Genomic DNA, 19,296 nt, shown 5'->3' with positions numbered 1-19,296 from the left:
ACCAACGAAAAGTTTTCAACGCAAGGTATTTTACTTTTTTCTATTAATATATTTTTTTTATATTAATGCTTAGGTACTTTTTAGATATACTAAATTGAATGATTCTCGTTTATTCCGCTACAACATTTTCAATTGGCAGTCTGTATTCATGTATAGTCATCGCCGTCTAATGTCTATTGAATTATTCGAACGGGTCAATGACCGCAGACTGACGTCTATATATTTACACTCAGAAACGTAAAAAGGATAAGTTGAAACAATTTTCATAAATATTATAATTTAGTGTAAGTAATTAAATATCAAATAGGGGTATGTTTTAACTGATATAAATTAAAAAATAAAGAGTAAGAGTAGTTCTTCTAGAATTTAAAGAAATAAGACGAAAGAGTTGTTATATGAAATACAATAGTAGAAGCCCGTGACTTGTGCCGCGTCGGCGTGTGTTATGTCTGGGGTCATCTGTTACTAGTGTTGCCAACATTTCATCATCGAAATATAGTATTTTCCAAAATAAGGTGTAAAAATATATAGTACATTTAAAAAAACATTGTATTTTATGGGGAAAAATTAATAATTAATTTTGACTTAAAATGAATGTTGTCAATTTGACATTGACAAGTCGCAAGAACGCAAGCGTTCGGATACACGCTTTGGCCTATCGGGTAATTCGCGGACCTCATTAAAGGAAATGGTACATGCGCAATAGGTTATATGACTTAGCGTTCTTATTTTTTTTTAAATGAAGGATTTATTTGTTACATTTGTCGCTATTGAAAATATAGTATTTTTGCGTACTATATATCTTTTCAACAGCAGACCCGAAATATAGTACAATACTATATATTATAGTACGGTTGGCAACCGTAGGTGTTACGTACCCTGCGTGTTTTTGTGCTGTTGATGAAAACAATATAAAGGGTAGTTAGATAAGACGTGAAAGAGTAACAAGCACACTCCCGCGCAATAACAATGTATTTAGTAGTAGGTAGTAACTTACTAACTACTACTAGTTATAGTAGTCGGTAATTTTTAATAAATTAACTGGTGATAAATTCGAAATAATCAAAACTAATTTAAATAATACTTGTCAAATAACTTCAATATCTATAAAACAACGTGTACCTTGACATTTACTCCAAAAATATATTCGATAAAGATTAAGAAAACTTATTTAGTAATTGATATCTTTTTATAGAATTAAATGACTATACAATTATATAGACCGAATGTTGTTGAAGACGTTACCAGAATATTCCAAGTCAATTAAAACAAGTAGTGCGCTGTACGACCCTTAAGGTGTCGATTTACATAATTATAATTGGAACAAAATAGAAAGGTCATTTTGAGAATGACTAGATACTCAAAGAAGATTACTTTTTCTTTTGATGTTATATTACCCATAGGTTTTTATAATATAAGTAAATATTTTTGCTGTTATGATGTTGTAATACTTTTTAGAGGCGATGCGCATTTTTTTTAAATTTTATTTACGCTACGAATGCAATAGCGGTGCCCAAGGTAGTATGGCAACGTCGCAAATAACCTGTGTTGCATTTCGGTGCGGGCAACGATCATAAACCTATATCGTTCGATACGAGAATTAATCGATCATTTAATAGTACCTATTCGTTTTTATATTTATAAATCAACAGCTGTTACTAGATACGTCATTCATTTGGTTAGACATTTACACTAAGAACATTTTGAGATACTTACGTATTTGCGCTACCGCAGCGAAAACAAAGATTCTGTAATGGACCAATAGGGTCAAACAGTAGTGGGAAATTTACAGGCAGTTAATGTAACCAAATTACATTAACTGCCTGTAAATTTCCCACTACTGGGCTAAGGTCTTCTCTCCCTTAAAGATGAAGATTTGGAGCATATTCCACTACGCTGCTTCAATGCGCGTTGGTGGATACACATCTGGCAGAATTTCGTTGAAATTAGACACATGCAGGTTTCCTCAAGACGTTTCCCTTCACCGCCGAGCTCGAGATGAATTATAAACACAAATTAAGCACATGAAAACTCAGTGCTTGTCTGGATTTGAACCCGTAATCATCGGTTAAGATACTCGTGTTCTAATCTGACTGGGCAATCTTAGCTCTATTAAGAGTTATTTTTACTGCTGTGGTGTTATATTACGTAAGTAGTTAAGTACCCATTTAGCTTATACCGGCTTCATCATAATAAGATTTACGACGCTTATTTGTTCGAATCCATGACACACCTGATATGACATATTAATGGTTACCACTTAAAATATAATCGCATTTCAACCTATTTGTAATTAATAGATGCAAGTGCTGCATAACAGAACGGCAGCAGCTTCTCTGAAACTCAAAATTTTAGATCGAATATTAAATACAGATCGTTAAGAACTTAGCATATAATAAATAATGGTCAAATCAAACCGACTATTACATTTCCTATCTTTTTAAGATTTATTTTTTAATTTTCGGATCATAGATTAAAGAAGAGTCAATCATTCTTAATGTATTTTATTGTTTAAAAAAAAATAGTTGAGAATGCGTTACTCGTGTCAAAAAAAAGAATCACATCATGTCAAAAAAGTAGCTTGATATTGGTAAAATTATACAAATTCAGCGGTAGGGCTTTGAGGAGATCCATCTAAATGTTTATTTACGTACACAATGCAAGGGTATTTACGTACTATAAATTTAACATGTGAACTTTTAGCTTTCGTAAAATAACTTCAAAAATTAAAATATTATAAAAAGAGAACTTGGTCTTACAAAATTGAGATACCTTTAAGCAAATCAAGGAGCCGAATTCATAATTTATATCACGTTGTCATGATTGTTATGACAAAGCAAAAGCTCATGGCGTGCACATTTTTCAGCTAGTGTTGCCATCCTTTTTGAAAAAGCAAAATACATTCAAATACCGAAAGATAACCTACGTACTCGTATAATAAAATAACATTTTATTTTGTTATTATTTAACTTAGAATAAAATAAAAGCGAATCAAAAGAAAACGATTGTTTTTCCGATCTTACAGAAATCGGTCTGATTTCATTGGATGTTTGCAATTAAAGCGGGGTCACTATTAACTCAGCAAAATCCTTGATATACACAAACGTTAATAATTTATTTTTGTATTTGGATATAGTATTATAATTTACCACAATTGCTTAAAATATACACCCATATCCAAACAAATTATTAAATCAATTCTTTATCGCAATTTAAAAGCTTACCGCGCCATCTATTAGGGAATAGTGTCAATTCGTGAAATATTCATATTAAGTATCGTAATTTAAATGAAACTGCCCATTTAAAAGATTGAATTTGCCAATGGTTTGGAGCTGGTGACAATACGATATAGCATCATAAAATAAATATTGTAATTGATTAAATATTTATTTTTATAACCTATGCGGAAGCGCATATGGTGTGTCTGGTTTTAAATGGTCACCACAGACACTACGACTAAATATTAAACCCTCTTCAAACCGGAATATTACTATTTATCTTTGAATGATTGTTTGACATTTATAATGTTCGCTAAGATCTACCGGCAAATAATTGCTACAAAATATAACTACTATACATTTTTACAATAAACAATTTATTTTCTGTTTAATAATTTTAACTATAGTTGAATATAAAGTGATAAATACATACAAAAAGTATATGCTGTTTTAGAAATAAATATGCGTTTTACCTCCATTTAGCCATTGAGCGTTTCTAACATCATAACACGGGATCGCCAATCTGCCTTTATAGGAAAGTAACAAAGAATTCTTGCCATACATAACAATGAAATACCACATATTTTTAATATTTTTGTTCGTATTATATTACCATTCGTAGCAAAGGTGAACTTTTAATTCAAGTATTGCCAATGATTTTGATTAATTCATATAAATTATGCGTTCCTAAAATTTTTAAATATAAAATCGGTTTGATGGCTCCTGAAATTGGCTCGATTTAAAATTAATGACGTATTTCAAAAATCTCAAAATATATGCAATGTTCGAAAACATTTTTAAAGTCATAATATATTTCTTTATATTCAAACTGAACATAGATTTTCAATAATTGACCACAGAATAAAAATTGTGACTTAAAATTACAAGTACGGTAGTCGGAGACGACAAAAAGCACTCCGCCGTACTTTATGTGTCTAGACCAAAAATAAAATGAAAGAATCGGTCAACTTTCGGAACGCCCTGCCATTCCATTTTTAAATCAATTTAAAATTTCAGAACTTATTTTTCTGAACGATAACGTTTCACATATAGTCCAGTATTCACGTCAAAAAACGATTGAGAAATGCAAATTGATCGAGATTTTTTTGGCTTTTTCTTGATACCTTAACAACGGTAATGATACGTGGAAAATGCAATTAACCATAATAATTGTAGACCGTAAAAAAAGTAGCAAAATATATCCCATAAAAATTTAGGATATCAATGAGACCCGAGTTGAAGAAATGGAAATTTAATACGTTTTTTTTCAAGATGGCGGAAATTCCACAAGGCTGTTTTGGCCAACAATTTACAATTTTCAGTCTCCCTTAACGTAATATCCAAAATTGGCTTTCCTGGTTCATTTGCATTTCCAAATAGACAACAATGACTGGACTAACAGTTTAAACTAAAATTTAAAAATCATAACTTTCGATGTTATTTAGTTTATTAAAAAAAGATACAAATTCAAACAGGCTAATTCGGCTAATAACTAGAATAACTAGTCTTCTAAAAGTATACTTTTTAACACACACACACATTCACATTAAAACTAAAGCTATCTTAATTCAACAGATACCTACTACAGCATTTTTACGAATGACTAAAGTCTTTCGTTCGAATGGAATTCATCCATCCAACCATTTTATTTTACATAAAGGAACCCGATTCGGACCATTTATAATCTTGGGGACGAGACTCCTTTTGGGACGTTTTTAACAAAGTAAGGATACCGACGGTTTTTTCGAAATATATTCACAATAATCTGTAATATAATAAAATTGGAGTATCTGTTTGTAATATTAAAATGACCGTTTTTACTAAAGACATGTTAGACACGGTACATATACCAAAGTAACATTTTTTTTACAATTTTCGCCTGTCTGTCATTTTGTTAGGGTTAATCTCTGGAACTTCTGGACCGATTTTGATGGGACTTTCACTGTCGGATTGCTGATATAAAAAGGAGTAGCTCAGGCTTTTTTGGAATTATATCTAAAATAATAATAAAGTCACGCTGCAATGTCCTCGCACATACCACCACTCCACCATCACGTCGGGAGTCTCCTAATAACGACTTAATATTACAAAAGCTATTATAGTAAAACCTGTAAACTAACCAATAAGTTTTTTGTAAAAATTCTAGCTAGCTAGTTTAGACTATTTTGAAAGAAATAGTTACGACTATGGCACAAGAATGTCTTCAACAAAATCGTTTCTAGTCAAAACTATTCGAATGTATAATACATAAGAAAAAAATCCTCATTTAAGAAATATAGAGAAATATAAACACATAGCAAATAATGGCGTATTTTAGTATGTTTTGATTTTCATGCATTTCATTTCATTATATAGTCAATTTTTGTACATCCCATACAAAAACTGACTATATAATAATGCTTTCATAGTTGTATATGTTAGTTATATATGTACAAAGAGTACTTAATTAATGAGTTACTTGTCGATTCTTCTCGACAGAAGATTTTAATTTATCTATTAAAATTATGATTGAAAAAAGAAAGATTTTAACTTGAATAAAATTATAATTGTTTCATTTTATGCCTTATACATTGTCCGCTCTCAAGTAGGTACTATATTATAATACATTTGTGCAATAAAGGAAAATATAAGAGATGCTCAACCTGCACGTTGTACTCGGAATGTTCACCTAACAAGCTGAAAGTGTACGTCTGTTTATTTGAATAGTAAAACCATAAGCCGTTAGCGAATGTTTTTCTATATTTAAAATGCTATTAAAAATGAAGCAATTTTATTCTATGTTTACAGTGTTTTTTTTTTCTAGTTTATTGACGTTGGCGCATTGCCCAATGCCCAATTTGTGATATTAAAACCAACTGATAACGCTTTTACTGATCCATTAAAACATCACCAATTTCCATAATCTAGCAATTTATAGCTCACGACGATTGAACGCGACTTTGCTCCTATAGTCATTCGACATAGATTTTTTTAATTATACTCATTTCATTCACTCAAAATTTCCTTTTTTTGTACTTGAACTAATTGTTATGTTATTGTTTAATAATTCCCTAAAATGATATTGTAAGATTGAAACGAAAATAATACGTGATAAAACTACGTAATGCATGTAAATTATAAAGATAATTAAAAAAAAAAAACTAAATGTTGTAAAGTAAAGTAACAGCCTGCAAATTTCCCACTGCTGGGCTAATGGCCTCCTCTCTCATTAAGGAGAGGGCTTGGAACATATTCCACCACGCTGTTCCAATGCGGGTTGGTGGAATGCACATGTGCCAGAATTTCAATGAAACTAGACACATGCAGGTTTCCTCACGATGTTTTCCTTCACCGCAGAGCACGTGATGAATTATAAACACAAATTAAGCACTTATATATAGTGGTGCTTGCCTGGGTTTGAACCCGAAATCATCGGTTAAGATGCACGAGTTCTAACCACTGGGCCATCTCGGCTCTAAATGTTGACTCAGGACTTTTTAGTAAGAAACATCAACAGTGTGTCTATAGTTTGACAAACTATAAATACTTTATATTATACTTAAGGCCATTTATATTGTAAAACTTTTAGGAAATTTATAAATGGCTCTCTGAGGCACGTTTGCGTAACACTGGCAAGGTCCTAAATCCGAGTACTAAAACTTCCTTATAGGAAAATCCACAAACTTTATTCCACTGATCAGGCATTCGAACTTCATGAGCTAGCTGTTAGACTAACGCGAAATACAAATTTTATTTTTCATTTATATATTCTGAACATCTCACAAAGTTAGAATAAGTACAAGAATTTCTAAAAAGTTGGTTTAAAAGATAATCATCGTAGTAGATATCTTCTATTTAATTTATAAAAAATATGAATATATTTACAAAGTAACTTAAATTGATGAGGTCTTCTTCTTTACAACACTTTTTTCCTACCAAAAAGTAACTTATGTCCTTTCTCAGGCTCTAGACTATTTGTGTACCAAATTTCATTTAAATCGGACCAGTAGTTTTTACGCGAAAGTGAGAGAGGCAGACAAACAGATAGAGTAGACTAATAGTAGTAGTAGTAGACTTTTGCACTTATAGTATTAGTATGGAAGTATGGATATTTCACATACAGACAGATCAGTTACATTTTTATTCATATATAGATTTATGTGATAAATTGTATATTTAAACATTATACAGTCAACAGTTGATTTGACACTGCACAAACGCTGATACCGCCCGATTACGACTCACTGATAACATATCATTAATTTCAAATTGGTTTTATTTTATTGAGTTACAACTCTTTGCCAATAACTAAATCTAATTTGAACTTTTAATTAAATTGTAATATAACTTTAATTAAGTTGTATAATAACGTTGCCTTCTTTGAGAAATTATTAAACGCGTTTAATTAAAATATCAAAGACTACGAGAAGAGAATTCTAGTTTGTAATACAAACACATAAGTAAAGTAAAGTTACAATAGATTATTAGACTCTTGGAAGGCTGCCTTTCCTTATCCTCCTTAAGATGAAAGCTTTGTAAGTTATTCCACCACGCTGATCCATAATATGATACATGTGGTGTAATTTTACTCGACATATATGAATTCCTTACTAAGTTTTCTATTATTGCATATGAATTTCACGAATAAAAAAATAGTGCTTGCCTTTTTTATGGAATAGGTTGGCGGACGAGCATATGAGCCACCTACAAACCAGATAGTAAGTGGTCACCATCACCCATAGACAAAGACGCTGTAAGAAATATTAACTATTTCTTACATCGTCAATGCTTAAACCTTGGGAACTAAGATGCTATGTCCCTTGTGCCTGTAGTTACACTGGCTCACTCAACCTTCTAACCGGAACACAACAATACTGCGTACTGTTATTTAGCGGTAGAATATCTGATGAGTGGGTGGTACCGACCCAGGCGGGCTTGCACAAAGCCCTACCACAAAGGTAAAGTGTCTAGATCTAAATACGAAGCCTTTAGTTAAGATTAAGGGATTTTTACATGATTACCACCAGACGACATACCAGATGAAATACTTTGCTAAAATAAAAACCATAAAAAATCTTACCTTAGTGAAGAGATCACAAGATACTGTGTGGAACACTTTGCCGTAGATGCAGATGTCCTTGCCGATATCGAGATCTTTCCAGTGCCAACACTCGCCGAGGTCGTTCTTGGGTATCTTACCCCGTTTCACTAACCTTCCTTGCCATAATCCCGAGTTCTGCAAGAAGCAATCCATTAGAATTAAAAAAAAAATAATGCGTGCCGTTTACTTGGTATGGATTGTTACTTATGCATCAAGTATACCTCCGTGGTCGAGTGGTGTGTACACCGGTTTTCATGGGTACGCCACTCCGAGGTCCCGGGTTCGATTCCCGGCCGAGTCAATGTAGATTATCATTTATTTTTCTATGTTGTCTTGGGTCTGGGTGTTTGTGGTACCGTCGTTACTTCTGATTTCCATAAAACAAGTGCTTTAGCTACTTACATTGGGATCAAAGTAATGTATGTGATGTTGTCTCATATTTAAGGATAAATAACAAAAGTTAAGTAACAAAGATAAAAAGTAACAGTCTAATAGGTCATATATCTATAATAGACTGTGAGCCTCGATCGTTTTATTCGAAACATCGAAACGGTATGAATTTTTCGGTCGGATTTCGTTTCTAAATGTACGGAAACGGCATGAGTTTTCGATTCGTCACGCAATCAAGATTGACGAAAATCGTTTCGACCGATATCGAATACTTTTTTCTAGCATTCATATTTGAAGTGTAAATTTTTTTACATTTAACAGATTACATTATTTTTAATCGTATTTCGTTAGGAACATTTTATTAATTGGGCTGATTGGTATAATCCATATCATTACCAACATCTTGGGCGTGTTTAATAAATTACACATTGATATTTACAAGACAATAAAACTGATCCTCAAAATATGTACTAACTACTTGTCTATAACTTACGAGCATGTTAGTTATATCAAACTTGTCAATTACAAGCCGTTTAGAATAACACTGCAAACTTGTTTGATATACATTATACACTAATAACTTTTTTATGTTAACAATACGACTTTGGATCATGTTATAATGAAATAATCACATGTGACTTAAGGCTGTAGAATTGTAAGGAATGGAAGACTTGTACATAATTCATCAAAATGTTTAATAAGAAAGGACAATAATGATACGATAAAAACACAAGTTACAAATAATAAAATACTTCATTTAAATGTTGATAAATGAGAAGAAAATAATACCGAAAAAAATTGTAAACGAGCAAATTTTCATTCCAATCTTAAAATGGTACGCGATAACACGTAAAGGCTTCAAAGGGATAGGAAACATGAAAGACCAATACTAAGCGAACGAGCAGTCGGCAATCGGCAGTCGGTGGAACAAAGCCTCCCTCCGACGCTAACCGCATTCAATGTAGACGAATGCATCTTCACTTAGAGCTGGTTCACATTAGATCACGCCGTAACTCCCGTAGTCCTAATATATTTTTATATATTTCCAGAACACTTTTGTACGAAAGTAGAATCCGAAACAGTCAGTCACGAAACATTTATCAGACGATTATAATGTTGGTTTGGATAAAGTAGATGCATAATAATGGCTAGCTATGTAATTCTTACTAGATTTTGGCCACAGTGACCTTCTTTAATGAATACTGGGCAGGCTTATTACGTTTACCTATAAGGGTTATAATACATTCTCTTTCAGTTATGCACAAACGACCAAAGAGAGATGAGATGCAGGATTGCCAATTTTGTAGCCAGAACCATAAGATCCATAGCTTAACAGATCTTGCACTATATATAATAAGCTAGTTCTACTCCAGCGATGCAATCATTAAGTACAACCATATTATGAGCAGCAAAAGCGACAGACAAGCAAAAGTCGGCGAGCAGCATAACTGTCATTCAATCTAATGTGAGGCTGCTCTTATCGGGTTTAGTCGTATTTTTCACGAAAAAAAAAACCGATCCGTTACAATCTCCTGAGCGGCAAATTGAACGTTTAATCATGCTACCTCGGGAATTCGGAAACATTTTCCTTCTACAGTCAAACCGTAATTATATGGTAATTTATTATGCAATCCATTTCAATAATACTCCTCTTCTATTTGTTTATAAAGAGGTAATTGCAAGAGCGATATTTTATTATTCCTGATAAAATATCAACCAAATGACAACGTACACGTGTAATTTGAGAGCGAGCATAATAAGTGTTTTATTGCAGAATATATTTTATATTTTGTTTCATTACACGATAAAAACAATGACATAAATGTCCTGCGATTCTTTGAGTACATTGGATTGTTTACGAAAATAATGAAGATTTTTTAGGAAAAAAGATCTGTATTGGCTTAATTCGTATGTTTACCAAATATTCGGCACGACAATGTTTCCGTTGCCTAAATAAGTCGTTATGTAAACGACTTCTTGCTTGTATTTCCTCAAGACATTCATAAGGTTGTAACAATGTTAAGTAAAGGTCTGTATATGTACAACAATATGAAATATACTTTCGAGTAAAAGAGGAAAACGTCTTTGTGCAATTATAATGAATTTATGCATCTTTAATCTCCCTTATTAAATAATTCGTGCAGATCTTAGGATAGACCCGATCGAAAGCTATCCACAATTACAGATCGTTAAAAAACCGTTACAGTCCAATAGGCGACCATGTTTGAGTGCTTTCCGAAAGGATGTTCCAAATAATAGTTTCGTGGGTATTTATATTTGTTTAGTTTTATTTATTTTACCCGGACAAACGAATCTTTCCAGGCTATCTCGCATATATGAGAGTTATCTCAATCAAATTTAAATTAGACTTAGACTAGAACGGCTAAAAGGGCTACCTGATGGTAAATGGTGACCACTGCTTATAGACATTAGCCCTGTAAATACTATTAAAAAATCTTTGCCAATTCGCCACTAAGCTTAGGAGTTAAGATGTTATGCTCACTGACCCTTTAAATCGGAACATAATACATACAATAAGTATTTGTGTTTGCTATAAAATATCTGATGAGTGGGTAAAACTAATGAATTCCTTATAAACTGAGTGAGGAGAGCATTAAATATAACTGAATATTTACAGAAAAGTTTTTCTGTTTTAGTGTGCTGTAAATAACAATTTTAATGATTCTATGATCATTTTTATAATCTGAGACACTAAAACAAAAATTTTGAATTCTACGATGAATACCTAACTCTGTGACGTACGTTCAAATAAATTTTAATACATTTAATATGCTGTTTTAAATAATTATAAGATATATACCTACTACGTTACCCTCATTATAATATTAACTAATTCTAGAAAATTTCTTAATTCAGAAAGTCTTCTGATAGCTTTAAACGTAAGTACACTCTGAAAGAATAAACTCTATTAAATGTTCTTATTTCAGTTACATTATTCATATTTATCGAGGCATGTTAAAAATATATCGAGCTTTTCTCGATAAATTATTTTTTATTTTATTTTTCTTCGATAGGCATTATTTAATTTATACTCATTTGTACAATGTATGTGTCTCCAATAAGGTAACATACTGACGTATCAGTTAATTTATATAGTCATATTTATTACAATACCGTTTAACATTTTACACAATAAATAACGCGCAAGTACCGTAGTTAAGTGTTCACATAAAACAACAACTAATTTTACTTATCAACATAAAGTTATTAAAGGAGCCAGCGGCGAGCAGACGACAAAGTAAATCGTTAACATCTCGAGTACAGTACACGCTGAAGACCTCGCTTTGAAAATACGGACTAAGCGTCGAGAGTAATTACAACTTCAATAAACTGGGCGAAGTATTTTCATAATTAAACTTATTACAAAAAAATAATCTCATTTCCAATCTTGTCAAAGGTAAAACAGTTGAGTTATTTCGATTCGTTAATGAACAATTTAAGATAAGTAAACATCTTCAAAGCATGTAAAAAAAACATTAAACTCCGGTCGCGGGTTTGATTCTCAGCCGAGTCGACGTAGAAAAAAGTTCAGTAGTTTTCTATATTGTCTTGGGTGGTGGTTGTGATACCGTCTTTGCTTTAGCTACTTAAATTGGGATCATAGTAACGTCAAATAGAAAAAAAATAATAATGTGGAAGATTGCGATGTCTTAAGAGTAAGGTCTTGTTTAACTATAAATATTATCAGAATTCAATTATGACCTATAATTCTGCGCAGACACCCCAGAGAATATAACATTAAAACCCCACATATTACAAAATAGTGTTGGATTTTTCTTGTAATGAACATTATCGATTAATGTTACCAACAATAAAAACATAAGCCACTACTCGGCGTTCAGCCAAATCGGAAACATAAAGCCACAATTTATTACGTTTATAAATTACTTTACCTTCCTTTTACCTTTCCTGAAGATTTTTTTGAAATAAAAAAGATACCTTAAATCACTTAATAAATACGCAGTGGCACATATGAGAACATAAAGGTGACTGGCCAGTCTTTGACCAATTCTTCTTTGTATAATTTAAATTTCGAACGGACACTTAGATTTATAAAATATAGTGATATAGTTCAAGAGGATCAGCATTTGTATGAAGTATTGATAACTAGCTGTTCTCGCCTTCGTGCATGTTTTAGTTATTGTTCAGTTCGCAGATAAATACTATAACGTTTTACGTATTACAATCAGCTTAAGTTATTCTTTATTACATCAGCTATCTGCTAGTGAAAGTCCCGTCAAAATTGGCCGAGCAGTTCCAGCGATTGATCAGAACAAATATACAATCAGACAGGCAGGAATTGTAATAAATTTTATTTATTTTTCCAACCAACTCTCACTCCAATTTCATTACATGTATCAAACTCAATTTTTATTTACACACCTCTGAAGGAGTGTATGAATCTACTATCTCCAAAGATTAAAAATTGTGATCATGGCGAGTTTTTTTTGTATTTTATTTATTTTAAATAAATGTACTAAAATCAACGACTTTTCATGACAATTCGCTATCGTATCAGGGAGAGTCAATAACACAGATTTCGGAAGAGACAGCCAATCTAAGTGAACTGACCACTTTCGAAGGAATGGCGCATGCTTTCCATATATTTACTAGTATCGTTCAGTCCGTTTTTTTAATTAGGCGGCGTGCACATAGGGTAACTGATGGTAAGTGATCACCATCGCCCATAGACAATGGCGCTGTAAGAAATACACAATTATTGAAAAAAATACCTACTCTAAAATATTTTAGTTGCTGGCTGAGGATTCGACTGCGAAGTCTCATGATACAGTCCACTACTGAACCAATAAATTGGTACAACTCTTCAATCATCCTATCCAAAGCCTAGATTAACGAAAACGCTTACACAACACTCGTTATTTATGAATACGTTTTTTTTATTCTTCAAAGTAACACAGTATATATTCGGGGATATACACTGTGTTACTTTATATCTGAGGTAAAATGTAGCATGTAGTTTTGTTGTTCGTTCATAAACTACTGACAGATTCCATTTAAAATACCGACATCACACCACCGTAACAAAATAAAAAGTAAACCTCGGTAAACAAGCGGAGCAAATCGGATCACATTCACAAGTTATTTTCTAACCCAGCAGAATCTCGAAGTAAACTACACACTCAGATTACAGACAATAACGTGCTAGAAATGGCAAACTGTTCAATTAAAAATTTGTATAAAAAATATATTAATTTTTATGAGCCTTTCTGAACCAATAAAAGGGCCGCTGTCAAATATGGAGACTTGTCGTTTGACACACACACACACATAAGCGTTGGACTAGATTGTACCGATCGTATATAATCGGAGAAATCAAGCGTAGTACCATCGCCAAGGATGTACTGCCCAGGCGTGAGATATACAGCCAATACCGGACTACTACTAAACATGTCCGGACAGAAAAACAATAACAAACAATCACTTATATTTAGCAATTTAATACGTGACGATATATACTAAAACTAATACAATTATAAGAAGGATAGACTTTTTGTTTACAATCAATGTACTTTGAATATACCGAATGAATGAGAATAATTATTTCACCCTTAGAAGCTGAGTAAACACTTAGTCACTAATAATAAGTATTTAAGAGTAAAATCAAATGCTTACAGTCAACATATAAAATTTACGCGAGTGATGCTGCGGTATCAGCTAGTTTATCATATAACTAAAGCAACGTGGTTAAAGTACAAATAAAAAATTCACATTCAATAATAAAATTTAAACGTTTGAGGCTTTCTAAAATTTGATTCCGGTCGTTCCTTTCTCATGAAAAAACAACTCCTTGCTACTTTCATATGATGCGAAACTCATTTGATATGTAATAAAAATAAAAGTAGCTTCTTTCATTGTTTCTAGCCTAGTTGTCTATAAGATAGGGTCATCTAATCCTGATCCTGTCATCCCTATGTTACTAGGATTTATATCAAATCAAATGAAAATATTCAAATAAGCTCGTATAAGCACGTTTGAATTATGTTACAGAGTTGAATTAAACGTTACGGAAAGTAGATTCTACCGAGAAGAACAAGCAAGAAACCCAATCAACTATTCCACAATTTTAATTACAGAGTACATTAGAAAAAATGATAGGTGTTACTAAAAAAAAAAGATAATTTTTTAAACTTTTGTTATATAGATAGTAAATATCATTAAATTGATGAGCTTCAGCTAACTTTCAGGTGTATTTTATATATAATAACTAGAAACGGTCAATTCCTCTTTTCATATTTTCATTCACTATAAGGTTACAATATTATTTTATTAACATAGCTCAACCGTCGTTCATGTTTCAAACATCTAAGCCAACAAACACTCATCTACAAGTTATTTTAAAGTACCGCCTTTTGCCATTATCTAAATTTCACGATCAGTAGACATACGAAAATTATTGACACTATACTCCAGCCAAATTCGATGTGGAATGTTTAATAACAAAGCGTTGCTTAGCAACCAACGTCAGGCAGATGCTCAAAACATTTTTAGAAATATGTAAAACAATTATTTTTAATATTAATAAAAATTAAAATTGATGATGAATAATAAAGTATTTAAGACAAAGGACTAAGCGCATTCTTGGTTATAATTATAATACTTATGATCATCTGGAATAATGTAGATCTCAAAAATAATACCTCTAATTTTAAAATGATATCAGAAATTACCTTGTAGTTATATAATTCGCTTTATTATCTATCGCCTCCCAAAAGACAGGTCTCATTTAGATTAATTTTGTGTATATTTGAATGGGTCAATGGGAGGTTTGAGATTACAATTGTTCTAATACTGGAAAAAGCAACGTCTGTTGGTATACTAGTGTATTAGTATGTTTTTTAAGCATTAATATTTTATACTTTATTAGGAATGCGCGACATATATTTTTATTTAAAATTAAAATTATACGACTAAAAATATACACCACCAAATACGAAGATGCTGTATCGCTATTATATACCTTTCTAAATCTGCCAATTGCTTAAAAAACACTCCAAATGTTACAAACCTGCGATTTCTTTACGTCAATATTAAAATATAGGGTTGTTAGTTTTGTAGTAATATTATAGTGGTAATTAAAGATTTTTAAACTTTTATTTTAAGCAAATTTTCATATAATTTTTTTATTGACCGGCTAAATAAATTTTTTGGATTCTGTATTAAATTATTTTTTTGTGTTTAAACAGGAAATTGTGTTATAATGAATATAGTTGTAATTTTAATAATTATTATTTTTTATTAAGAGTGTATCAACCCTAATTATGATGACACATGGTTTGTTTACTAAAATTCCAGATCGAATGTGGCTGGAGTATAATTACAATACGAATAAAATTTAAATACAGAACAGGTCACCATAATACTCAAATTAATCATGTAATCAAAATAACCTTTATTCAACTAAACTCGAGTAATTTCGAAATGTCATTTACTAAGATTAATTAAGCACGAAGCTACCGGCTCGATGTAGATTCCAGCGAGAAACCGCAGCTACGGAAGAAATTCAGTAGTCTCTAGTAAATATAGCCTCGAATCGTTTACCTTCTGACGAATTCATTGTTCTAAGCCAAGAATCTTAGATATAAAAGCAAGTGTATTCGCCGTCACAACCAATAACCTGCATTATCCTTTACCGTGAACAACGGTGATTTCTTGAGAGGCCAAAAGGAAATACTCTTGCATTAGTGAATAGCTGCGGAAATAACATTTTCTCGTACGTTGATTTATGTTTGCTGTCTGTTTCTTATACTTTTATTTTATTTTATTTGTAAAACATTTGAATATCTAGCTTATACGACATATGTTTAGGGAATTATTGTACATTGTGTGAGTGTTACAGGATTAGGTTGCCCTTTACTAAGGATCTTCTGGCTCTCTCTAGAATGTTATGCTGGTATGATATACGTGTATATTTAATATTGCTGATTGACTATAGTATCAAATTAAAAGTTATTTCAATGAGAACAATAAAAAATCTATTAAAATGAATTAATAAATGTTAACAAAACTATATTTAATATAGCCCCAAGGTTAAGAAATGAAAAAAAAATGCAACGCGAAAAAAAGAAATGATATTTAATACGAGATATTTATTATTTACCAGTTGTCGCCCGCGGCTTTCCTCTCGTTTTAGGGGTTTGGTTGTCATGTTAGACAAAAAAGTAGTCTATGTCCTTCCTTGGAGTTTGAAATTTGCTTCATACCAAATTTCATCAAATTCGGTTCAGCGGTTTGGTAGTGAGAGGACGACAGACAGACAGAGTTATTTGCATATTTCTAATATTAACTATACACTTTACTTGGTGGTAGGGCTTTGTGAGCCCGTCTGGATAGGTACCACCCACTCATCAGTTATTCTACCGCCAAATAACAGAACTTAGTATTGTTGTGTTCCGGCCTGAAGGGTGAGTGAGCCAGTGTAACTACAGGCACAAGGGACATAACATCTTAGTTCCCAAGGTTGGTTGCACATTGACGATGTAAGGAATAGTTAATATTTCTTACAGCGCCTTTGTCTATGGTCGATGGTGACCACTTACCACCAGGTGGCCCATATGCTCGTCCGCCAATCGATAAAAACAAGTATGGATTATATATTATTATATTGTATTATAAAATGATTATGATATCATTAGATAATTGAACTTTACCTTGATTCGAGGCTCCATCACTGTCATGGTATCGTCTTCGAGGAAATAAATGATATTCACGACTCGAACGCGATAGTTCTCATCTGGATTTTCGTAAACCGTCTGCTTGAAGAAAGCTGTGAAGTTCAGGCATCTCTTGTCGTAGTGGACCCAGTGGGGAATCACCGCGGGCAGGGCTGGCTGCTTAACGCGCCCGTAAGTCAGAGAAGGATCGTAGCTAAAAATGTAAAACATACATATAACTTCATGCGATATCGTGCGGGTTTGAATTTTCATAGGTTTTGTTGCAGCTTTAGTTACTCCTTACATCAGCTATCGGCCAGTGATAGTCCCATCAAAATCGGTGCAGCCATTCCAAAGATTAGCCGAAACAAACAAACAGGCCGACAGACAAACAATTTTAGTTTGGTTTATCTAACGTGTATACATACATATACATTTAGTAAGAAGCGGTTAATATTACAAACAGACACTGCAATTTTATTATATAAATAGATTCATGATGTTACAACGAAAAACATTATTTAATTGTTAAAAATAATGATCTTTACAATTTTATCATTGATTTTATTATAACGTACAAAAAAGACAAACAGTTTTACTGCTTGCACTTAATTATCAACTTTATTAAATCAGTCAAAATTTTCATTAGCAAGGTTTTGATCACGGTATTGCGTAGCAAACACACCTACAGATTATATATATATCCGCGAGTGAAGGATCAATGACGTGTACGTGATCAGTGACGTGTGTATTATGCGTAATTGAAAAATAATAGGTTCTTACTTGACAGAGTCATCAGGTAGAGCGAATGCGTTACTATCCACGTCAGTAGCTGTACCACCTGGTCCTCGGATGAGCGTATCGGGAAACCTGTGACCTTGGTAATACCGCAGTGAACTACGTATGTGGTGTTGAGTCTTCGTTGGATCAGAGAATACAAGTCCTGGGAGTTTCGGTAGACCCCACGCCATTATTGCAACTATCTAAATAAAAATATGTTCGTAAATAATATGGAATATGTTCCAAACCTTCTCCTCAAAGGGAGAGGAGGCCTTTAGCCCAGCAGTGGGAATTTACAGGCTGTTGTTGTTTGTTTGTTTGTTGTTTCGTAAATAAAAATTATCATCGATAATGAGTGAAATAAAACTAAAGTTCCTTTCAAAAGGAAGTTTGAAATTTATTTAACCACGCTGCTTCAAAAGGTAAGGTACACAATATGTTGCAGAAATTTATTTGTTAAATGTAGGTTGCCTCACGACGTTTATCGTCGCCGAGCTCCGAATGTGTAATAAACACAAATTAAGCAAATTAAATCTGTATGGAACTTGCTCAAATTTGCACCGGCATTATTCAGCTTAGAACTTAATATATAGCTTAGAACCACGTATTCTATCTACTGCGAGGACTGTTGCTTTATATATATGTATCGTATTTAACAACTTAATTTATGTATTATATAAGTTTCTTAAAACAACTAGATTGTTGTAAGTTCCGGCGAAATCTATGCTCAGAGCAATGCTTGCCAAATTAGAACAACTTGGCAGTCTAATTTCTTGGAAGAGAAACTGCCTCTAAACATTAAGATTATCTGCCAATTACAAGTATTTCAATTATTATAATCAATCAAGAAAAAAAAGATGTGGCTTAACATAAAAATCTAATAATCGTTTTAATAGAGTTTGTGAGTTGAGCCCGTAAAGTTTTCGTCTAGGGAGGGCACCGATAGCCGCCATTTTGAATAACGCTTTTTTGCAAATATCTAATGATTCTCAGTAATAAAAAAATATGAAAAAAATCTGATATGAATAGTAACAGCCTGTACATTTTTCACTGCTGGGCTATGGCCTCATCTCGCACTAAGGAGAAGGTTTGGAACATATTCCACCATGCTGGTCCAACGCGGGTTGGTGGAATG

The 19,296-nt window shown here is 32.5% G+C and overlaps 2 protein-coding genes across 2 annotated transcripts in view; one reads left to right on the top strand and one right to left on the bottom strand.

The window, feature by feature from the left end:
* LOC124536204 (EF-hand domain-containing protein 1-like) overlaps positions 1-18,352 on the bottom strand; it is a 78,569-nt gene extending 60,217 nt beyond the window's left edge. The window contains exons 1-3 of the mRNA XM_047112693.1: positions 18,165-18,352; positions 17,379-17,595; positions 8,278-8,433 (exon numbers count right to left, since the gene is read on the bottom strand). Coding sequence (XP_046968649.1) covers positions 8,278-8,433; positions 17,379-17,595; positions 18,165-18,352 — 561 coding nt within the window. The remainder of the gene's footprint in view (positions 1-8,277; positions 8,434-17,378; positions 17,596-18,164) is intronic.
* Positions 1-19,296, top strand: part of LOC124536213 (pseudouridine-metabolizing bifunctional protein C1861.05) — a 167,904-nt gene that overhangs the window by 587 nt on the left and 148,021 nt on the right. The gene's annotated exons all lie outside the window — the stretch shown is intronic.

The sequence above is a fragment of the Vanessa cardui genome, chromosome 2 (assembly GCF_905220365.1).
Source record: "Vanessa cardui chromosome 2, ilVanCard2.1, whole genome shotgun sequence".
In the NCBI taxonomy this organism is placed as follows: Eukaryota; Metazoa; Arthropoda; class Insecta; order Lepidoptera; family Nymphalidae; genus Vanessa; species Vanessa cardui.
The sequence above is the reverse complement of the archived record's forward strand: the minus strand, read 5'-3'. Positions and strand labels throughout refer to the sequence as shown.